The sequence below is a fragment of the Pantherophis guttatus genome, chromosome 1 (assembly GCF_059756535.1).
Source record: "Pantherophis guttatus breed Tessera chromosome 1, ASM5975653v1, whole genome shotgun sequence".
Classification (NCBI taxonomy): domain Eukaryota; kingdom Metazoa; phylum Chordata; class Lepidosauria; order Squamata; family Colubridae; genus Pantherophis; species Pantherophis guttatus.
The window spans coordinates 56,646,498-56,667,748 of record NC_142063.1 but is presented as its reverse complement, the minus strand read 5'-3'; the positions used below and the strand labels follow the sequence as shown (position 1 = coordinate 56,667,748).

Below are 21,251 nucleotides of genomic sequence, written 5' to 3'. Positions count from 1 at the left end.
TAACAGCTATAGGAGCTTCAGATTTATGTGATAGTTGACTCTCTCATCTTTATATTTGTCAAACTGTTCTAAAATCACAGTTGTGGTAACTCCAGCTAAGATATTGTTTGCTTGATTTTATTCCTGAAATTGAGTTATGCAAAAGGAATAAATTAATAACATAGCTGGTGTATTCTATATAGTACAGCTTTGGTCAATGGCTGAAGTTTTGCCTTATACTGACAGAAGTTTCATTTCTCAGTGTTACTCATTAACTCTCATTTAGAAGAAAAGTTGTACAAATCTTTACTTATATCCGCTAATGTACATGCTCTAATTTGGCTGGGGAAGAGGGATCCTGAATGAATGTTGTATGGTGGGCATTATAAATAACCCAACAGCTTCTGCAAAATATATTTTATTTCAGGATTTATAATGAAGGACTTTCCATTTCTGAGGTATACCAAAGCAGTCAAGAAGATGGAATTCAAGTTTTACCTCCAAGGTCACCAAGAAGTATGCCTGAGTGGCAAAGAATAGCTGAATTCTATGTCGAAAAGCCTCAGCTGAAATTATTAGGAAAAAAGGTATGGCTTCATTCATACTTGTAGTAATTCATAAGAAAGCTTTTAGATATTTTTAAGAAATCCCATTTCTGAAGAGTAACCGAGATTGGTTTTCTTTAAATCTTGCAAAAGAAACATACAAAGTTGCTTGTAAAAATATGTGAGTTTATCACCAGATAGACCTCTATATTCTTTCTTTTTTGTCAGTATTCTAGGATTAAGTTAATTGAAAATAAGAGGTTTGTCTTTGATAAAATTCCCAACTTGTGACAAATAACAATATGTGGCTATTGCCACTTAACAGATACATTGGGAAACATGCAGTTTTAAAGAAGCCAATGACTTTTACTGTATTAAAAATATAAGGGTTTACTTTAGTTTAAATCAAACATTTGAAACATCAAACACAGCACTCTTCTAAAAGTTCCCTGAAAGGGATAGACAGTCTTGAGTTCACACTCAAAGTTACCTGTGGGAAGGTGATATCAACACTTTGAATGGAAGGGTTTTTTTATGCCCTCCAGCAGTCTGTAGTAGCACACTGCATTATTTGAAGACAGCAAAATGTGCATAACATACAATATATCTGCTGTTCATTTAAGCAACGTGTTTAGAATGAATGCTTAATAATATATCATATTAAATTAGTTTTCAAATTATTTTTTGAAGATGAAACTTCAGCCTGGATCTCTTAAAATGTTTTGGACTCCAGCTCCCCATAAATTTTCTGCTCCTCTTTCTGTTATGAAGGAAATCTTGTTTTCCAAGTATGAGGTAAACTTTCTGAACATATTTGAAGACCACGTGAAATTTAGCATCAGGTTTGTGTTTTCCTAAATATGCAGCTATGCAGAGAAAGCATAGCCTTTTCTGTATCAGGATCTACTGTATATTAAGTATGTAAATTACACAACAATTAAATATTTACTTTAATTCAAAAAAATGATAAATTGTTCTGCAATAATACAGAATTTATTACAAAATTTCCTTTTAATAATTATATGCATCTTGCCATAATCGTAGACATATTTTCTATGAGTACTATGCTCCTAAATATTTTACTTTCTAGGTTTTCAGTATTTGTATAACTTAAAAATTAACGGTGACATCTTGAGAAGTATACACAGCTAGATTTTCCAGTTCTATTTATTTATGTGTTTGTTTCCTTGTTTATGGTGAAGCATAAAGCCAAAGTAAGATTGCCTACAATATTCATTGTTTCAGCTTTTATTCTAGAATTTTTATAGTTTTGAAAAAAGAAAACCTTGAAAGTTTGTTTAATCCATGGAATGTGGGATGCTAATATAACCACAACTAAATTCTTAAGCCAAAAATGAATAATCTTTCTCAATAGGGTTTCTTACCCTACATATAATGGTGGTTTACCCACTGAGCCTTCTTTCTCTCATCACTCTCACCTAAACAAAATTGAAAGCTTGTATATTATGGCTGAAATTGGCAATTCAATTGTTTTCTTGAATTTAAGTTTAGTTTTTATAGTCCTGGATTACTGTTTATAGCTACATAGTATTTTATATCATAGAAAAACACATTCTCCTTAATTTTTTTCCAGAGCAATTTGGTTCATGGGGTTATTTATGAAGATTTTTCCATTGATCTTCAAGAGAAAGAAAAAGCAGAAGGCGAAGATGATTTTGACTATTTATTTTCTGTATGTATTATAGTTATAGGAAGAGCTACAAAATAATAGTATCAATTAATGGCAATCAGCAACACTATATAATGTGTGAAGGTTATGGCACAACATTACCTGTCTTAATAGGAACATGTGGGAGGGCTGACATTCTGTAAACCTATAAAAATAATGTAGTTTTTTTACTGGAGCCAAATGTAACCTACCCAGTTACTGATGTTAAGAATAACTTAATTCATGCTATTGTTTTATTTCTGCGTGAGCTTTATTGTAGCTACAGCTGTTATAAGTCCTTTGAACTATGGGTTGCTGCAATGCACAGAGAAACACCTGTCTGAGAGGAGAGGAAGCTTTACCTCAGGAGCTTTTCTCTTTGCTTTAGCTTTTGTGATCAAATCTGGTGACTCGGCCAGCTGCCCTTGATGGCTTCATGATTCCTTCAGGGTTTACTTTGCAAATATTTTTTTTTAGTTCAGTCTGAGCTGGTTAATTCCACCCTACTCTTTAACAATTCACTGTTGCATAGCTCCCCCTAGTGATGAGTAGGGTGTCTGTCAACTCCTGAACAAAGTCAGGCAACCTATAGGCTTTGCTGCTTCTCGTGCAGGAGTGTCATGGCAGCGTCACATGATGTATTGGGACTTCTTTCCTCTCCGCTAAACTGGGTGTGGGTGTGGCCAGCACATGATGCATCCAGGCTGCGGGCCAGGAGTTTGACAGCCCTGTTCTAGTGTGCTTGCATCTTGTGGGACACACGAGGACAGAAAATGTTCATCTGTAGGCACAAACATCCATGAACAAAGACGTTGTCATTAGCAAGTTTGCACTGTTGTTCTAATTGAGGATACAAGTAGATTTAGTTTAGTGTAATAAGGATGCTAGGCAACCACATATTTCAAACTCTTCCTGTGTGTTGTCACATATAAAGTATTTTATATAATATAATATCTAATCATGGGACAATATCCAACTTTTATCTGCTACAAATCAAACTATCCATATTGAGTCTTGGATTTTTAATATATTTATTTTTGATATGCCACTATAAAAAAATAACTCATTCCAGAAGGATGTATCTCATCTTCATTTATGGAAGGCTACTATTATGGTAGTAAAAAGAAAAAAGTCCTAAATTGTCCTATCTTTTACAGCCTTTGTTTCTTGAAGGATAGTTAGGTTGATGTGGACTAGTAATTCCTCTTGGATAACCAATTGTTGGAAATACTTCATCTAAGTTATTAAAAAGTATGTGCTTTAATTTCTTCCATCAATATTTGTTAATTTTAATAATAAATATTAACACCAATTTTCCTGATTTAAATAATTGTAATTAACCAAGATCATCATAAAATTCATATAGATTGCTTACAGGATCAGAATCTAAAACCATTTTTCAGATAAGAACTATACTAGGCTTTTAAAAATCTTATTATTGTAAAAATATCAATTTTGTTTTTATTGTAGAATATTAGTGCATATGGAAGACGTGGTTCCTTTTCAGAACTTGTGTTTCCCAAAACTACAGTAAAGGTATTGTAATTTTAAAATTAGAAGTATGTTTCATGATATGATTTTATCTGTGGTTTGATTATATACTCTTAATAGGAAACTATATTAAAAATTAATTTGCCGCATTGTGATCAAGTAAGAATAATCATAGTTAAAATATGATTTCCTTTTTGGTAACTGTACATATTGGAAAGTTGATTTGTTAAAAGATACTATTATTTAGTAGTTATATTCAAAGAAGAAAAACCTGACCAATATAGTAATTATCAGAAATTGATATACTATTCCCAATCATGAGATGATGCTGATGTGACTATGATGTTTAAAGTTGAAACACTCACAGAATAAAATGGAATAAAGAGAACAATTACACTTAACAGATTATTCAAAAGGAGGCAGTTTATTTTTCCCAATGAAGGATAATAGTATAACATCTATTTGTTGTTTCAGAACAGATTGAAAGGCCATATGGTTTGCTTTAAAACTCTTTGTTTTTTCGTTAGTATTACATTCAGGTCAGGGCTAGATGATGGATGATTTCTTACCTCTATGTCTGATGATACTGGAAGGCAGGTCTATAAGGGAGGGAAGCTCCTCATTTTAGACAATGAGCTTCCAGTGTAAAATGCCTTTCTCCAAGCAGAAAGAGACAGGGACAGAATAACAGAGTTGGAAGGGACCTTGGAGGTCTTCTAATCCAACCCCCTGTTCAAGTAGGAGACCTTATACCATTTCAGACAATGACTGTTCAGTTTCTTTTTAAAGGGCTCCAATGATGGAGCACCCACAACTTCTGAAGGCAACCCATTCCTGTCTCTTATTGTTCTCACTGTCTGGAAATTTCTCCTTAATTGCAGGTTGCTTTTCTCCTTGATTAGTTTCCATCCATTGCTTATTGTCTTTCCTTCTGGTGCTTTGGAAAATAGGTTGACACCTTCTTCTTTATGGCAGACCCTCAAATATTGGAACCCTGTTGTCACGTCGCCCCTAGTCCTTCTTTTCATTAGACTGGCCAAACCCAATTTCTGCAACTGTTCTTCATATGTTTTCGCCTCCAGCCCCCTAATCATCTTTGGTGCTCTCCTCTGCACTCCTTCCAGAGTCTCAACATCTGACCAAAACTAAATGCAGTATTCCAAATGTGGTCTTACCAAGGCCTTATAAAGCAGTACTAATTCTTCATGTGATCTTGATTCTATCCCTCTTAATGCAGCCTAGGATTGCATTGGCTTACTGGCAGCTGCAGCACCTTGCTGTAGAATATTTAAATGATTGTCCACTAGATTTCCAAGATCCATCTTGCAGTTACTGCTATTGAGCAAAGTTTCACCTAATCTGTACCTGTACACTTGGTTTTTCTTGCCTAGGTGCAAAACTTTACTTTTCTCTACATTGAATTTCATTTTGTTAGATAGAGCCCAATGTTCAAGTTTGTCAAGATCCCCCTGGATATTAAGCCTATCTTCTGGGGTGTTTGTTGGCTACTCCTGCCAACTTGGTGTTGTCTGCAAATTAGATGAGCTCCCCTTCTATCCCCTCACGTAAATCATTTATGAAGATATTGAAGAGTACTGGGCTTAAAACAGAACTTTGGAGTACTCCGCTGCTTATTTCTTTCCATATAGATGTAGCATTACATAATGAGTGCCATTTATCAATCAGATTTCTGGTTATAACTTCGTTTGTTTCTAGGTGTTTGGAGTTCTGTTGCTTGATTATTTTTTCCAGGGTCTCTCCAGGTATTAATGTCAAACTAATTGGTCTGTAGTTTCCTGGATCCCTTACCATTTTCTTGCCTATTTTAATTTGGATTCCTTGTCTGCCTTTTACGGTTCTGTCTTTGGTAGGTTGGGCTATTTTTTTCTTTTTTGTGTAAAGAGAGATGTAAAGAAAGAATTAAAGCAGCTCTGCTTTCTCCCTGCTGCTTGTCACTTCCTTGCCATCTTCTACAATCTTCTACAGTGGACTGATTGTTTCTTTGACTTTTTCTTATTTTTTATATGTTTTATATGGATCATTGTTTTCTGCTTGTGCTTTCATAGAGAAACATGCTCCATGTAAGAGAAATTAAGAAACACCTGCTTCCAGGCCATACTTTCATAGCAGTATCTTCAGGGAAAGCAAAGTGTGTGTGTGTGTGTGTGTGTGTGTGTGTGTGTGTGTGTGGCAGGGGGGAGAGCTTTCCCTTGGGTTGCTATATTCTAGAAGTGGGAGTTTACAAACTGTATATGGCTGGAGATTCCCCAGGCCGAGGGCCGTCTCCCATTCTGCTCTAAAAACTCCCTTGTCCCTTTGAATAAGATTTTCTTTGCCTCTTCAGCCAGTGAGAGTCTACTGCTCTGGATAATTCTGATTCTAGTCATTCCTTAGTTTAAAAATTCATAGCAATGGATAACACATATAATATTTCCTGGGTTAAGTGGTAAATATATTGAATCATGCACTAAATAAATAAATAAAATGTAATTAAATAAAATTCAAATGTCAGTATGAATATTTTATGAATGAATATTCACAATATCAGAGCACTCTGCTATATGCTTGTATCACTATTGCATAAATTTACATTTCTCTAAAAGGCTATAGTTCTTTTGCAGTTTTTCATTAGTCTTCCAGTTTTCAATTTACCTATTCTGCTTAGTTTGGACAGCAACTAATAGATTCTATTTTTGTAAAACATTATATTGTAAAACCTACATAATTACATTATACATTATATTATTTCAATACATTAATATTTATACTAATGATTATTAACTTGGGAGAGTTCAACCTGCCATCCCTGGGTTCAGCCTTGGCTGTGGCCCAGGAGTCCATGACCACCATGTCAGACATTCCAGATTATCACAGAATTGTCTTGGGACAGTGATCGCACATGTTGTATGATAATTTTTTTATCCTAAGTATTTAGGGCTCCACTCTGTTGTTAACTAATATTATCTGTGCATGTTGAAGAGTCTTATTCTTTTCTGCACTATGAAAATAGATTTCTCTGAATTATTAATAATCTCTTAGCAAACAATATCTTTAGACTGTAAAATCAGAATTGCTTAATTATTTAAAATTATATTTATTCTCTATATGTTTTTTGATAACTATTTTGTATTATAGGATGAAGACATTAGATATGTAAGTAGTCTGCTATAGAAGAGTGACTCCTCTAGCAAATAAGTATGATGGATTTCTATGTTTTATTCAATTCACATGACATTAGTATGTATAATAGTGCAATAATTTTCTATGAAGTTTATTGCCAAAATTTCAGATTATTTGAAATAAAAATATGAAAATAGATGCATATTTTGAAACTCCATATCTAATTACACTTACCAGAACATGAGTAGCATTTCCAACTTATTTAGTTTATAGTTATTCTCTTTACAAAAATTATTTGGAAGTAATTTATAGCAATTCTGAATTCATACTAGAAGTACAAATTTTTGGCCTGTGGTATAGTATATATTTCTACAAAAGTTAGAAATTGAAAATTGTAATGTATAGTATTACTCCTAAATGCAGGTAATCCCAGAGTTAAGAGCAAATGTTCGAAGTTATGCAATAAGTGCTCCCTAGTGTTTATGAACAAGTTCCAAATTATGAATGTTGCAGCTCATGGCAGTTGTTCGTCCTTATGAATGACCGCAGAGGCTCTGCAACATTCGCCCTGCCAATCCCCACCTCTTGCTGGGGCTTCATAGGCACTAGGCCTGTGGATACTCACCTTGTGAAGATCTAACAGGCTTCCTTGGCCTGTTTCGGCGCTTCAGGCCTTCAGTGAGTATGCAGAGAATGGAGGTCTAAAGTACTGCAAGATCACGTGAGATCAGTAGCACGTGATCTCAGGCTACTGATCTCTGGTGATCTTACGGTACTTTAGACCTCTGTTCTCTGCAAATGGAGACCTGGATGAGATCTGCAGAAAAAGGCTTTGCAAATGGAGGGAAGGCCTGTTACATTGAAGCTTTCCCTCCATTTGCCATCTTGCAAAAAGCCTTTGCTACTGAGAATGAAGGCCAGGAGGGACCGCATATTGCTCTGGAGGCTCCGTTTTCTTCAACAGAGGCCTTGAAGAAAGGCCTTTCCTGGTGAAAACAAAGCTCCAGAGTGACGCATGCTCCCTTTGTTCTTTGAAGTGGCACCCCATAGGCACATAAACACTTTTTGGTCAGAGGCTGAAAGCTTCTGTGAGTCATGATCTCTTGAGACTTCAGGCACCTATCCACTTCTTGCAGAGAATGGGTGCCTGAAGTCTTGCAAGATTAGGGCATCCAGAAGCTTCCAGTCTGTGCACAAAAAGTGGCAGGCAGAAGTGGCAGGCAGCCTTGGTGAGTCAGAGAAGCCAAGCAGGGTGTGCTCATCCTGCTCTCCCTCTGCTCTCATCACTCGCTTGGAGCAGCAAAGAAACATAGAGGCTGGAGAGGAGACAGATCTTCACAAGGTAACTGATCCAGTGCAGCAGAATGGGGGGGCGGGGGACCATTCTCCCTCCCTTCGAGGGGAGGGAGAATGGGGTAACTCAGTGAGTCAGGGGAGGTCTTGGGCGGTCTGAAGCAGATGGCTTGTTCTATCGCTAGGCCCCCCATGGGATTCTCCACCGTGAGATACCTCATGTGCACACTGAGCTGCACATTAGCGAATGCGTGGGGAAAAGTAGTGATCACGTTCAAGTTACGCAATTCCCTCCTATGAATTATCGGGTTTCAAACGGAATGGGCAAGCTCCATTGCATTCGTAACTTGAGGACTACCTGTAATAACTCATTCCTGACCTAATTCAGCCTGCAAGGAAGTTCTGTAGTAAATTTATGTAGATGAAACATTTAAAAACAAGGCCTTCCAAATGGGTGGGTCTATAACTCCCACAATTCTGTTAGTTCAGGAATGTGAATTGTCATATGTTTCATCTCACACAGCATCATTATTTTATCAATAAACATTGAGTTGTGTTTGTTGATCATTAAGGCTTTTCAATTTGGCCACTGCAATGTTTTCAGCAAAGGCAAATGTATACTATATCTAGATATACTATGCTATTATCACAATACTCAGATTCACTAGGCCAACTATAATATTCGCATGGAACTTTGGTTAAAGGGTACTTCTTGATTTAAATTGTATTACATATCAATATGTTTTCAAAATGATGTCCATAAAGTAACATTTATTTTCTTGCAGAAACGTTTGGTTAAAAGGCCAAATAGTGCACCAGAATTGTCCTCATACAGAGACAAAACACTTATAAAGATTTCTTCAAGTTTCAAAACTCTTATGGAAGAGCTTGATATCATGAGCAAGCATGTTCCTTTAACAATACCTAATGCTGCAGTATCAGAACCTGAAACTTCTCTAGAAAAGCATACTTTTGCTGCTAACCTTTCAGGAATTAATTTTCACTCTTCAAAAGCACCTGTAGATCCAGAGAAAGATTCTGGTGAAACAGTTATGGGAAATACACTAAAAATTCCTAAAGGAAATCTTTTTGAACCAGAGCCTGCTGAAGGTCTCCTAGATCAGACTGCTCTTGCTGATGAATGTCGAAAAGCTGGAATTAAGTACATCATTTTCCCAAAGAAAAAAAAAAGATCAACGAAAGTAGGGAAAAGTATTACTCCCAAAGTATTGGATAGTATATTTGAAAAATTAAATCAACCTCCAAGGATTCTTAAAAGGTTGTAAATTTAATAACAATTTTATTATGTATTTATTTAGATAGTTGGATAGGACAGATGTAAGGCACAGATCTGTTGGTTAAAGATGTTTGGATTGGGTAAGATGTCTGAAGGCTGTCTATATGAAAATAATTACTACTGATAGCTGGACTAGCACAAGATTATATTAATTGCTATGGAGCTGCAAACTCTGTTTGTGCACCCAAAAGTAACCAAGATCCAGATCCTCAGCTTTGTCAATGTGAGGGGTGGTAGTCAAAACAAAGCTGACAGTGAAATCAGCAGGAAAAAACATTTTTTAAAGCTATTTCTAAAGGCACCTATTCTTTCTGTTGCAGAAAGCCTTTAGTTTTTTGGTCAAATAATCCTCATTTCACGAGCTCTAGCATTGCAACAGCAAATATCTCCTTCCTATTGGTGTAAGCCAAGCTTAATTTTGCCACAGTGAAGGAATTAAATATTTATAAGCATTGCTAGGTTTGTGATAACTCTTTTTTACAAGCCACCATTTGGGAGAAAATGCTAAACTATGTGTAGACATCTTATATTCCTCCAGGTCTCCTTAGTATGTTTCTGGCAGTTACTCATTTCTTTGAGTGATCAGTCAGATTCTCCATCGTTTGCAGAGAATAGTCACATCTCTGCTTGTGCCAGGGTCAGCCCTGAGGAAAATAACCCAGTATGATTTCAAAAAACCTGACTACTTGATTGCAACTACGGAAAAAGAAAAAAAAAGTGTTCCCAATTTTGGCTCAGGCAGCTTCAGATTTCTCTCCATGCTGGTCACCTTCAACTCTGCTACTGCAAGTCTTGCTATAGATGGACACTCCTATTTATCTTACCAGTTCTTACTGGCTCCTCTTGAGGTATGATAGATGATCTTGCCAGAGAAAATTCATGGCGAATTCTCATTAAACAATTATCTGAATCATTGGAATAGTAAAAACTCTGATCTTCTTTTGGGCCATTTCAAGATCATTATATTTGCATTTGGTCATCTCATATCCAATCTATGTCTGCAGTCTTTTTCCAATTCCACTAACGCAATGCTGGCCTGCTTTTTAGGACAAATAATTGGATTTCTCAGCATCAGTTTTTCATAGTTCTGATCAGTGGATCATATTGCTTGGAACACTCTAATATACAATGAGGCAAACCATTATATATATATTCACCTTCTATATTGTTTTGGAATTCTGTCACCTGTCATGTTTTGGATTAACTTCAGGGCAGGTTTTTTATTTATTATTATTATTATTTTAGGATTGTTTCTCTCCTGCTGTTTCTCTCCTAGTGTTCTCCTCCTAGAACATTAGTTCTAGACTAGCATGTCCCTTTTCTCAAAATTCCTTCCTCTCCATCAGGTTGCATCTACTGAGGCAATTTGTCAGGGACCACGTTGCAATTCAACTAACTTAGATATCATGTGATTTTTAATAAGTCTAGCAGTAGTTGAAAAATAATATATTGATATCCATCTAAGAAAATATGTAGGGAATTCCATTTAAAAAAAATAATATGAACTTGTCAAAGGCCTTCTCATCATATAATGAAATTAATTCTGTGCAATTTTAATTATTTTGTGTATTTGTTAGCGGATTAAGCGCATATTATATGAAGCTTGTCTAAGTTGTGGAAAGCTAATATCAGGATAATATCTGAAAAAAAAAAGACGTAATATTTTTGCTAGAATAGCTCTTAATATTTTGGTAACTACATGAATTAATGATTAATGGCACATTGATTGGCATCTTTTGGAGAAGAATTATTATCCCATTTGATAGAAGTCAAAAGATAAGCAGTTTGTTTTTCAATGAGAAGCAGCATGATTTGCATAGGTATTAAATATAGTTCTTAATACAAAAACAGAGTCATGGTGTTGTTCATTGCTCTGGATTGCTGTGCCTTACTATACTGTATTTGACTCATACTAGGATTAAGGCTAGAACTGAGGACTTTCTTTTGTATGAAAATGGTTTATTCAGCAACAGGAATAAAGTGTCATAAAGCAATGCAAAAATGTGAACTGCACAACTGTATTTTATCTCCTCTTCCTCCTGTCCAAGATTCCACTCAGATGTTGTTCCCTGTATTTCAAGCAGAAGGCATACCAAAAGCATACTTGGGGTCATTAGTCAGACACTGGTACCACCAACACACACAGCACAGCATAGCTGTAGGCATTAGCCTCAAAACTCCAAGCAGCACCTTTGAACTTGATAGTCCCCCATATAAGCCACTCAGGGCCTGGTTCTATGGTGTGGGACTCTTCCGTAACTTAATGATTTGACTTTCTGTAAATAATTATTGTTACTATTCGTAAAATTCTTAGTTAAACCCATACCAAGCCATGTTATTGGTTCTAGAAATCTTCGGAGTTATATTGATAGGTTTCTTTCCTTCTAGAAAAAAGGGGATTGAAAACACACCTCCAGAAGACCGCCAGCTTCTTTTCGAGGAACTTTGCCATCCTTAAGATGATGCCCCAGACCTATTGGACCTTTGTTGTCTGAACAATTTTTTGAACCATTTTCATTTCAAAATTCTTAAGAATTAATTTCCATTCTTCTCCTCTTGCAGAAAGGGATTAGCTCATAACTATAAATTTGTAGATGATTTGTAGAATGGATAACTTCATATATCTGAAGTTATGAGTTTTGGTAGCGCAGTGGTTAGAATGCAGTACTGCAGTCTACTTCTGATTGCTGGCTGCCAGCAATTTGAATCTCATCAGGCTCAAGGTTGACTCAGCCTTCCATCCTTCCGCAATGGGTAAAATGAGGACCCAGATTGTTGGGGACAATATGTTGACTCTATAAACTGCTTAGGGAGGGCTGTAAAAACCCTATGAAGCAGTATATACACTGTAAGTCTAAGTGTTATTGCTATCTATACTATACTTTCATACTTTTTCTTCATTTTATACTGTAACTGATGGATCCATGCACAAATGTTGGCCTCTCCACATCCCTGGGAATTTTCTTTAAATCTGCACTACATATTGTTTTGTTCCTTTTCCTCCAAGCTATCATTTCCTTTCATACCCAGCTTTATCTAGCCAGCTGGCTTTTAACTACTTATTACTGACTGATCTGGCTACATAGTACAAGACTTCTATTCCAACAGTTTCTTGATCTCTGAACGAGACCGTCTCTTCCTTTCAGTTTATCCAGTCTGTAGGAGCAATGATATTAGGGATGTACATTGTTAACTGCTGCTGCAATTCTGTAAATGTCAGGTGCTTGCACATAAGATTTCCTCTCTGCCACTGGCCCATGTGATTTTACCTTGTCTGTTTATGGACATGTATACTAGATAGTTCTTGCTCTGGTTATGCCCTGGTTCAAGGAATTCTTCCATTGATAAAAATAAGATAGTTCCTTCATGCTTTCTTTCTCAATAGATATCCTCACCATTAATGCCTGACTCAGGGGCCTCTGTCACTTCACCTGAACTGGCATTATATACAGCAGACAAGTTCTTTAAGCATAGGAAATGCATTCAGGCCTCTTCTACTATGAAAGGGAAGTTTGAATGAAAATATATGTGCAAAAATAAAAGCGCTGTTCAAGCTATATGGGATTGCCTTTGTAGGGGTAAAATGAATCTTTTATTTTACAGGATCATCCTTCTAGTTCCCTGAGAGAGATACTATTTCAAGTTTCCCTTTGAACTTGCAAAATAGATTGTATGATCTCCATCAGAAATCAATTATTTGTGAGGTGTATGCCATTCTACATAATTACAAAGTTATATACTTCCATACTAATGGACAATTCTACTTGTGTTTCCATTAGAAATTTTCTTACTATAACTTTAATATTATGTACTTAATCTGGGTAGTCCTGTGGCATCTTAAATCTGTTTTAAGGTTGAGGTAGTATAAAGTGATAAATACATAAATAACAAGCTATTAAATGTTGCAGTTTATATCATTTATTTCAGTAATCTGTCATTACCTCAGTTATACATTGATTGTAATTTTGCTTCTCCTTTTTAGGTCTGTGTCTCTGACTCTTCAGAAGCTTAAGATGCATAATAAACACTCTATTCAAATATCTCGAGCAATTAAACTTTATAGAAGCCCCAGCATCCCTTGTTTGTTAAACTTTGAAACATTTGCCAAAAAACAGGGTAAAGGATCTGAAGATTCTGATTATCTTTGGGCCAGGCTATTGTGGAATAAATGGTTTGAGGAGCTGTTTGTTCCCGCTAACAAACCTGCTGAAGATAAACAGATGTTAGGCAAACATGTTTTGGCACAGGAAATGGAGGATGCTGCAAAAGAAAAAGAACTACCAAACTATGTGAATCCTTTTCTATTTGATGGAAAAAAAGAAGAACTTGAACAGTGTGAGCATGAGATTGAGAGAATAACCCAAGAGATAAATAAAGGATGCGCTACAGCGTTTAACTATTGTCGTCGTGGAGCAATATACAGAAAGATTGGAAAAATGCAGTCAGCTTTGGATGACTTAGAAAAAGTTCGTTTAAAACAAATATTTTGTTCATAAATTTTACTTAATTTATTGTATAGCTAAAGATTTCCAAGGGTGCCTCTTCCTCTTCCTTCTGGTATTCACTTTTCAAAAGAAAACCTTCCAGTTTTTAACATTACCTATTTTTGTATTCTAAACTGTTTAGCAGATAATGTCATAGTGTTTCCACATATATTTGCTTTCATGTGCACATATTATGTGTACATATACAATCATTAAAAGGGAGGTTGACGAGACATAAGCAAGAAAACAAATCTAGAGCTCTGAAAAGGTGTTTCCCTTTAAGATTTTCTGATTTTTTGCAGATTTTGTCATTGAACAGTATCAGCATATTGCCTCACATGCAGATATTTTAAAAAATGATATCTGAGGGATACCAAATATAGTACCAAACTTTGGATTTGTTGTATTTAATTCACAGCATCATTCAACATGTGATATACCAGTGTGAAACAGCAATCATCCCTCATTCTATAATTTAAAAGTTAAAGTAGTGAGGGCCAATTATGCAAATACTTAATTAAACAGGACTTATTTGAACAGTTCTGAACTATGTCAGCCTAGTAACTTTGACTTATCACAGTAGCTACTCATCATATAGAATCTGGAAGTATGTTCTTATGTCTCACCCAAATTTCTGAAAACTTCCATTAAAAAAAACATTGATGCTTATTTCCCTGGAAAATGCTACAAAACAATTTCTAAAGCTTTGCAGTTTTATCAATTCATAGTTGGAGATATAGTCATGAATAATTTGAGACAACAGATCTTCCCAAGAGTGATATCCTGTCAAAAAATCCTCCAAGAGTATAGCATAAAATCATCCTAGAAGTACCTCCTGTCAGCCTTACTGGGTAGAAAAAATAAAACCCAGACAAGCTAATTCTGCTTTATTGTAATATTTCATTAACAGAATCTTTCAAGTTTGAAAGTACAGTTCTGCTGCCATCTCCTTTACAGGTCAAGAAACTAAGGGTGATCCTTTTTGAGCCTCTTGCCCCATCTTCTATCCAGCTGCAAACTATGTCTGACCATTACTTAGGCAGCACCTCTTTGCCCCCTCTTCCAAGATCTTTCCTACATACCACGACACTTCTACCCCTCTCTAAATAACCTGTAGATCTTTCTCATCTTGTCTAAAGTTAATTTTTACGATTCCATATCAGAAAAGCACATAGGAGCGCAACAAGAAAGAAAATATTGCTCATAACAATGATGCTCATCTCAAGTTTGCCAAAAAGCACCAAGATGTTGATGCAGACTTTTGGAGGAATGTTATATGGATAGATGAGTCAAAAGTAATTTTTAAAAAAAACTACATTAGTATTACTGCATTTGGCAAAATCTAAACACTGTGCTCCACAGTAAGAACTTCATGCCAGTTTGTAAGCATGAATGCAGCAAAGTAATGATCTGAGGATTCCTCAGTTGCCTCGGGACTGGGACAAGTTGCTATTATGAAGGAAAAAGGAATACTGCTGGGTATTAGTGAATTCTCCAAAAATAACGAATTAACTGTGTTGGAATGACCATGTCAAAGTCCAGAGAATGTCAGAGAAATGGTGTTAGAATCTGAAATGACCAGTTTGTGCTAGGAAATCTTCATATGTTACTGAGTTGACGCAGTTTACCATGGATGGATGGGCCAGAATTTCTATATAGTGGTGTATGAGGCTAATTGTTAAATAGAGGTAGGAATTTGGCTGCCGTTATTCCAACTATAAATGATTCAGTCATTTATTGAATCTAAGCTGGGGATGATTACTTTTCACATTGCTACATCACACTTTGGTTTAATAATCTAGACTTACTTTATATATCAGTGAGACTCAGATGCAACTCTTACAACATTCTGTGGCAAAGATACAAAAAATTCAGACAATCCAAAAGGGAATAATAATTTTTCATAGAACAGTCATATAATTATTTTAGTATAAATGATAAAAATATTTAATTCAAGTTAGGGATTGTCTGACTCCACATTTCTCTGGGTAGTTCATAAATAACATAAAAACCAACACACAAACAAAAAAAGATGGGATCCAGGCACAATATACAGGCAAAACATAAATAACAATTGCCCTCAGCAGATTAATATCTGGTGGTGGTACTGAATAGAAATATATTAGATCAACAGCACTCAAATTTGGATCAAGACCTTATGAAGTTCAGACCAAAGGAAGTGAGAAAGGGTGGTGATGGTAAATAAGTAAATAAAATACAATAAGCATAGAACAGATGAGAACTTGAATGCCAGGTAATAATAACAAGACAACTTTTCAAAGTGATCATGAAGATACTTCATCATGGGCAGAGAACAAGAGAAATGTGAAACTACGAGCATTTCTTGAACATAGAAATTGTCTTTCTTAGAGCAGAAGGGAAAAGAGGAAAGATTTTTTTTTTCATCCTGACTAGATGTGATCATGTTCTCAATTCTCAAGGGTAGTCTACTTCAGGGGAGTTAAGAGTCAATAAATTCTGGTATAATGGAAGTCTTTTAAATAAAGCCTTTTCAAGAAAGGTTGAAAGACTGCAAATAGCAATTTATCATGTTCTGAAGACAGGTTGCTTGTTGATGCTATTGACTAGGTGATCAGAGGTATTTTTTACGTATTGATGGTATACATGAGTTGCATATATGATTCTGTTAATTCAGTACGCAGTTTAACAATAACACATTTCATTTGGTTAAACAATTTCTTGATTAGAATATATACAAGATATATGGGTAAATATTTCAGAATGTGCTGTATTACCATGACCCTTATTTAATATATTTTCATAAATAAAGATGACTATTACCAGCAGAGTAGAACAGGATGAAAATAATTCCTTTAGAAACACACAGTATCCCGAAGAATTGATCTATGTAAGTAATGCAAAGGAGGATTATTAATAAATGGGTATTATTGCTGCTACATGTAATGTAGAAGGCAAGTACAGAATTTGTATCTTGAAATATTTTTATTGTAAATATAGTTTGAAATAATAATCCAAACAAAGATGAGATGGATAGACTACACTATGTTGATGAAGACTCATAGTCACTTATTGAGATTATTTTATAAGAAATAAGGCTGCTAATAATATATATTTCAATTGGCCTTGAACATTCTTTAATTACCAAAGTGCAGTCAGGTCATATGTTAGAAGACATAAGTTACATTTTCTATAGAAATATGCCTTACATTTAACTAAACTGATAGTATTTTATGTGTGGCAGATATAGTGTATAATTATTTACCACAACTATTTCCATATTCTCTCTTCTCTGGGGCTGTAAAACCAATTATTCCAGAATCTTTCTCAATTCTGTGACTACGGCCTCGTATATTATATTAGAAACTATAACATAAAGATAATCTCTTCAATGATTTTCAGGTTTTCAGGGACCAGCTCTTGTGGCATTTTGGCTGCTCCATCTGCATTGCTCCAAACAAGTACCTTTTCAGCTTCTACCAGATTTCAGTAGTACACAAATGCTAATAGCAAGTGAAGCTGGGTAATGTGGAGGTTTCTCTGATGCAAAATCCAGCTGCAAACATTGTTTGAAAGGAGGATACTGTACTGAAGATTGTTGTTATGTAATGTCTCACAGAACCTGGCAGAGATCCTGGGAAATCAGGCAGAGGAGGGAACAAGTCCATTGCAAAAGAGACACTTCAACCCAAGGGAGCAGGGAAACATGAAAAAGACACTCAGAGCACACACACCTTTGATTATGTTGAGTGGGAGAATTACTTTGACAGGTTTTCAAGGTGATGTTATACCTTGAAAACTACTAGAAACTACTAGAAATAAATATTTTCTCAGAAATCCAAATGATTCTTGTATCAGGAGTTGGCCAGCCTTGCATGACTTGGTATTAATTTTGAGAACCTCTCCGTGTATGGAGATTCTCAGTCATCCAGGTACTGGTTGTCCAAAGGTGCTTTTTCAAGAGGCAACTGGCCTTGATTTTCTTTGAAGACATTTCACTTCTCATCCAAGAAGCCTCTTCAGCTCTCATCTAGCTCTCATCCAGAGCTGAAGAAGCTTCTTGGATGAAAAGTGAAACATCTTCAAAGAAAAACAAAGTTCAGTTGCCTCTTGAAAAAGCGGGATTTGAGAATCTCTCATATCAATTTTCCTGTTCAGGTAGTTTAAATCTAGAATAATTAATCTGAAGTTGCTTGGAATCTCTTTCTCCTGCTTTCCCACTTCCCTGGGTTGTGATATCACTTTTGCAATGATCCTGTTTCCTATTCTACTTTCCCAGGGTATGTTAAGCACTCCATCATAGTTGCATATAAACTGGTAGAAACGTTTGAAGAAAGTGTCTATATTAAGAATATTTACATTGAAGCCTGTGCCAGGGAATTTATGACATGGAATAAATGTGTAATAATTTGCATGAGAAAAGATAATGAGCAATTAGATGAAGATATATAAAAGACACCATATGATAAGAATACAAACACAAACTGATTTTCCCCTCTGTGGAACTAATAATATTTAAATAATATTTCTCATTAGGTCAGTATTTATAATATTTTTTTCTACAGTATTGAAGTGTAGAAATAGTGGAGAAATAAAATTTTCTGATTAATTATGCCATTATCTTTGTAGGCGATACATTTGGAACCATTTCTGGCTAATGCTTATTGGCACAGACACTTAATATTTGTTTACCAAAACAAAACTCTTCCAGCTCTAGAAGATTTGAATTTTATAATTAAACGCAATGTAACCTATACAGGTAAGTGTCTTTGAAGTCCTGTCGTCAGTACCAAAATACGTTGCATATAGTGTGATATTGACTATACATGAATCATATATAATTACTGAGTGAGTTAGACTACTGTTTAACGTTTTGGTTAGTCAAATATTTGTGAATTATTTTCTAGATGTGATCATGATAACAGTGATAATTTAGATCATGGGTGGCCAACCTTTTGGCTTGCCACTTGGCTGCACTGAATGAAGAATTGTCTAGGGCTACATCTAAATGTGTATGTGTGTGTGTATGGATAATATATATACGCACACACACACATATAAAATGGGTGACCAACCTATCGGCTTGCCCTGGGTGTACTGAATGAAAATAGTCTTGGGCTACATCTAAAGATAGATGGATGGATGGATGGATGGATGGATGGATGGATGGATAGAGTGTGTGTGTGTGTGTGTGTGTATGATAGATATAGATACATAGATATATATCGATATATCGATATATAGATTAGACATATAGATATTTAGATATATCTATATCTATATGTCTATACATTTGGCAGAATGAACAAAGCAAAGTTTACCCCTAACGTCAGTGACTGTTGGTGGCCCCTCACTCACTCTCAGCCCAGGACACCGCACAGGATTGTTGTTGTGGGGGAAGTAGGAGGAAGAAGAAGTATTAGGTATGTTCACTGCCTTGAGCTACTTATAAGATAATAAAGGTGGGATTAAAAATCTAATAAATAAATCATCCAATTTCCTATGAAAATTTAAGATTAATTACATTTAACTGAAATTATTTTAAAAAGTGCACATGAATGGTATTAAATTCTATTAATATTTAAGATATTTTTCTCCTATTTTGAACTTGTAGATGCTTATTTGTCGAGAGCTCAGATATATAGAAAACAGGGAAAAAATCACTTGGCAATGATAAATTATACTTTGGCACTGAGATATAGACCCACAGATCCTGAAATATATTACAAGAGAGGTGAAATCCATGAAGAAGAGGGTGAGTTAATACTGGCAATGGAAGATTATTCAAAGGTATGCATTATTATCTTTAATTTCATTATATATTGACCAGCTCTTAAATAATTGCATGATTAAATCTATGCACCAAAAGAATTAAAAGAGCAATTTTTAAAAAAGTCAACAGTGGTCATAATAACTCTGAAACCCAGGTAATTTTTAATTTACCGTATTTTCCGGCGTATAAGATGACTTTTTAACACAGGAAAATCATCTCAAAAGTCGGGGGTCGTCTTATACGCCGGGTACCCAAATCTGAGTTGCTGGCACTGACCGATGATGCTACGGGAGCACTGACAACATTGAGGGGGAGCTGTACTCCGAATTAGTTCCAACCTATAAGAGGTGCCAGGCAGTGTGCGGCCCCCAAGAAAGGAATGCTTCCCCACTCTACCCTGGAATTCGGGTCACCTTCCTTCCTTTCCCAGCGGTCCACGGTGAAAGCGGCGCCGCGGTCAACCTGGGCCAGCGCCTTGCACACCTGGCTCTGCGTCTCCATGATGAGAAGCTCCATGCGACTTCGCATGTCTCCGCGCCGGTCGTGCAGCTCTTGCAATCCGCTCACCGGAGGAGCCATGAAGCTCTCGCACAGTCTTGCCAGATCTTCCTCGTCCTCCTTTCCCCATGGCTTTTCCGGTTGTAATTGCTGCTGTTGTTGCTGCCGCCGCCGAGGCTACTCCTTCATCTCTGTCCGCCGCACCAGACCCAGTCCGGCCAGCACCACCGTGGCTCCCGCAGTCCAAACGAACGCCGATCGCTGCCACCCACCATCGCCCCAATGGGAAGAACCGCCCGGCGGCAATTCCAAGGAGCCCGAAGCGAACATCCTGGAGCAGTGCGGGCTGGCCCGGAGGCTTAAACCCCGGGCGCCCAGGTGCCGAATCCCGCACAGCAGAAAAGACATGACAGCCGGTGCCCAGTTCCTTCTGCAGCCGTCTGGATCAGCACCAAGCCAGGAAAGTGCGCTGCGAACTCCCACCCTTCACCTGCGAGCCTGGAAGAGTGGGGAAATGCAGAGCAATACCTCGTGGGGAAGGAGTACAGTTTCATTGGCAATCCTGCCCATCCCTAACATTGCATTTAGACTACAACTCCCAGCAGCGCCTGTGGGAGAAAAGGGACGTAGAAGTAAGAAGGGGCACAGCTTCCCCTCAATGTTGTCGGCGCTCCCGTCGCGTCATCAATCAGCGCCAGCAACTCAGATTCGGGAAGCAGTGCCGATCTAGTCAAGGCTGCATGCTGCTGATGAACCCCCACTGATGGCGAGCCCCACCAGCATTCAGCAGCATGCAGCCTTGACTAGATCGGCACAGCTTCCGGAATCTGAGTTGCTGGCGCTGACTGATGACGCGACGGGAGCGCCGACAACATAGAAAACAAACAGCATGGCAGTTCCCATGGGTTTATTGTCTTATCCTTCCTTTCAGCTTTAGAGTGAATTAGCAAAAGTTTAATCCAATTGCACTGTTTTATGTTTACATGTTTGATGACAAACAGCCTTATGTTTATAAGTGACAGTTTTCCTGCTAAGTACCTGCATGTCATAAGCATTTGAATTAAAATTACCATATTGAAATCAAATCTGATGTTTTTTAATTTTTATTTGGTGTGCATTGGAA

At 36.6% G+C, this 21,251-nt stretch overlaps 1 protein-coding gene across 4 annotated transcripts in view; it reads left to right on the top strand.

The window, feature by feature from the left end:
• The window catches only part of TTC6 (tetratricopeptide repeat domain 6), an 86,551-nt gene that overhangs the window by 32,191 nt on the left and 33,109 nt on the right, over window positions 1-21,251 (top strand). For all 4 annotated transcript variants that reach the window (XM_087874597.1, XM_034418050.3, XM_087874602.1 and 1 more), the window contains 9 exons: window positions 407-566; window positions 1,215-1,319; window positions 2,119-2,217; window positions 3,664-3,729; window positions 6,820-6,837; window positions 8,883-9,376; window positions 13,377-13,860; window positions 18,487-18,616; window positions 19,472-19,647. In XM_087874597.1, the coding sequence (XP_087730723.1) occupies window positions 407-566; window positions 1,215-1,319; window positions 2,119-2,217; window positions 3,664-3,729; window positions 6,820-6,837; window positions 8,883-9,376; window positions 13,377-13,860; window positions 18,487-18,616; window positions 19,472-19,647 (1,732 nt within the window). The remainder of the gene's footprint in view (window positions 1-406; window positions 567-1,214; window positions 1,320-2,118; window positions 2,218-3,663; window positions 3,730-6,819; window positions 6,838-8,882; window positions 9,377-13,376; window positions 13,861-18,486; window positions 18,617-19,471; window positions 19,648-21,251) is intronic.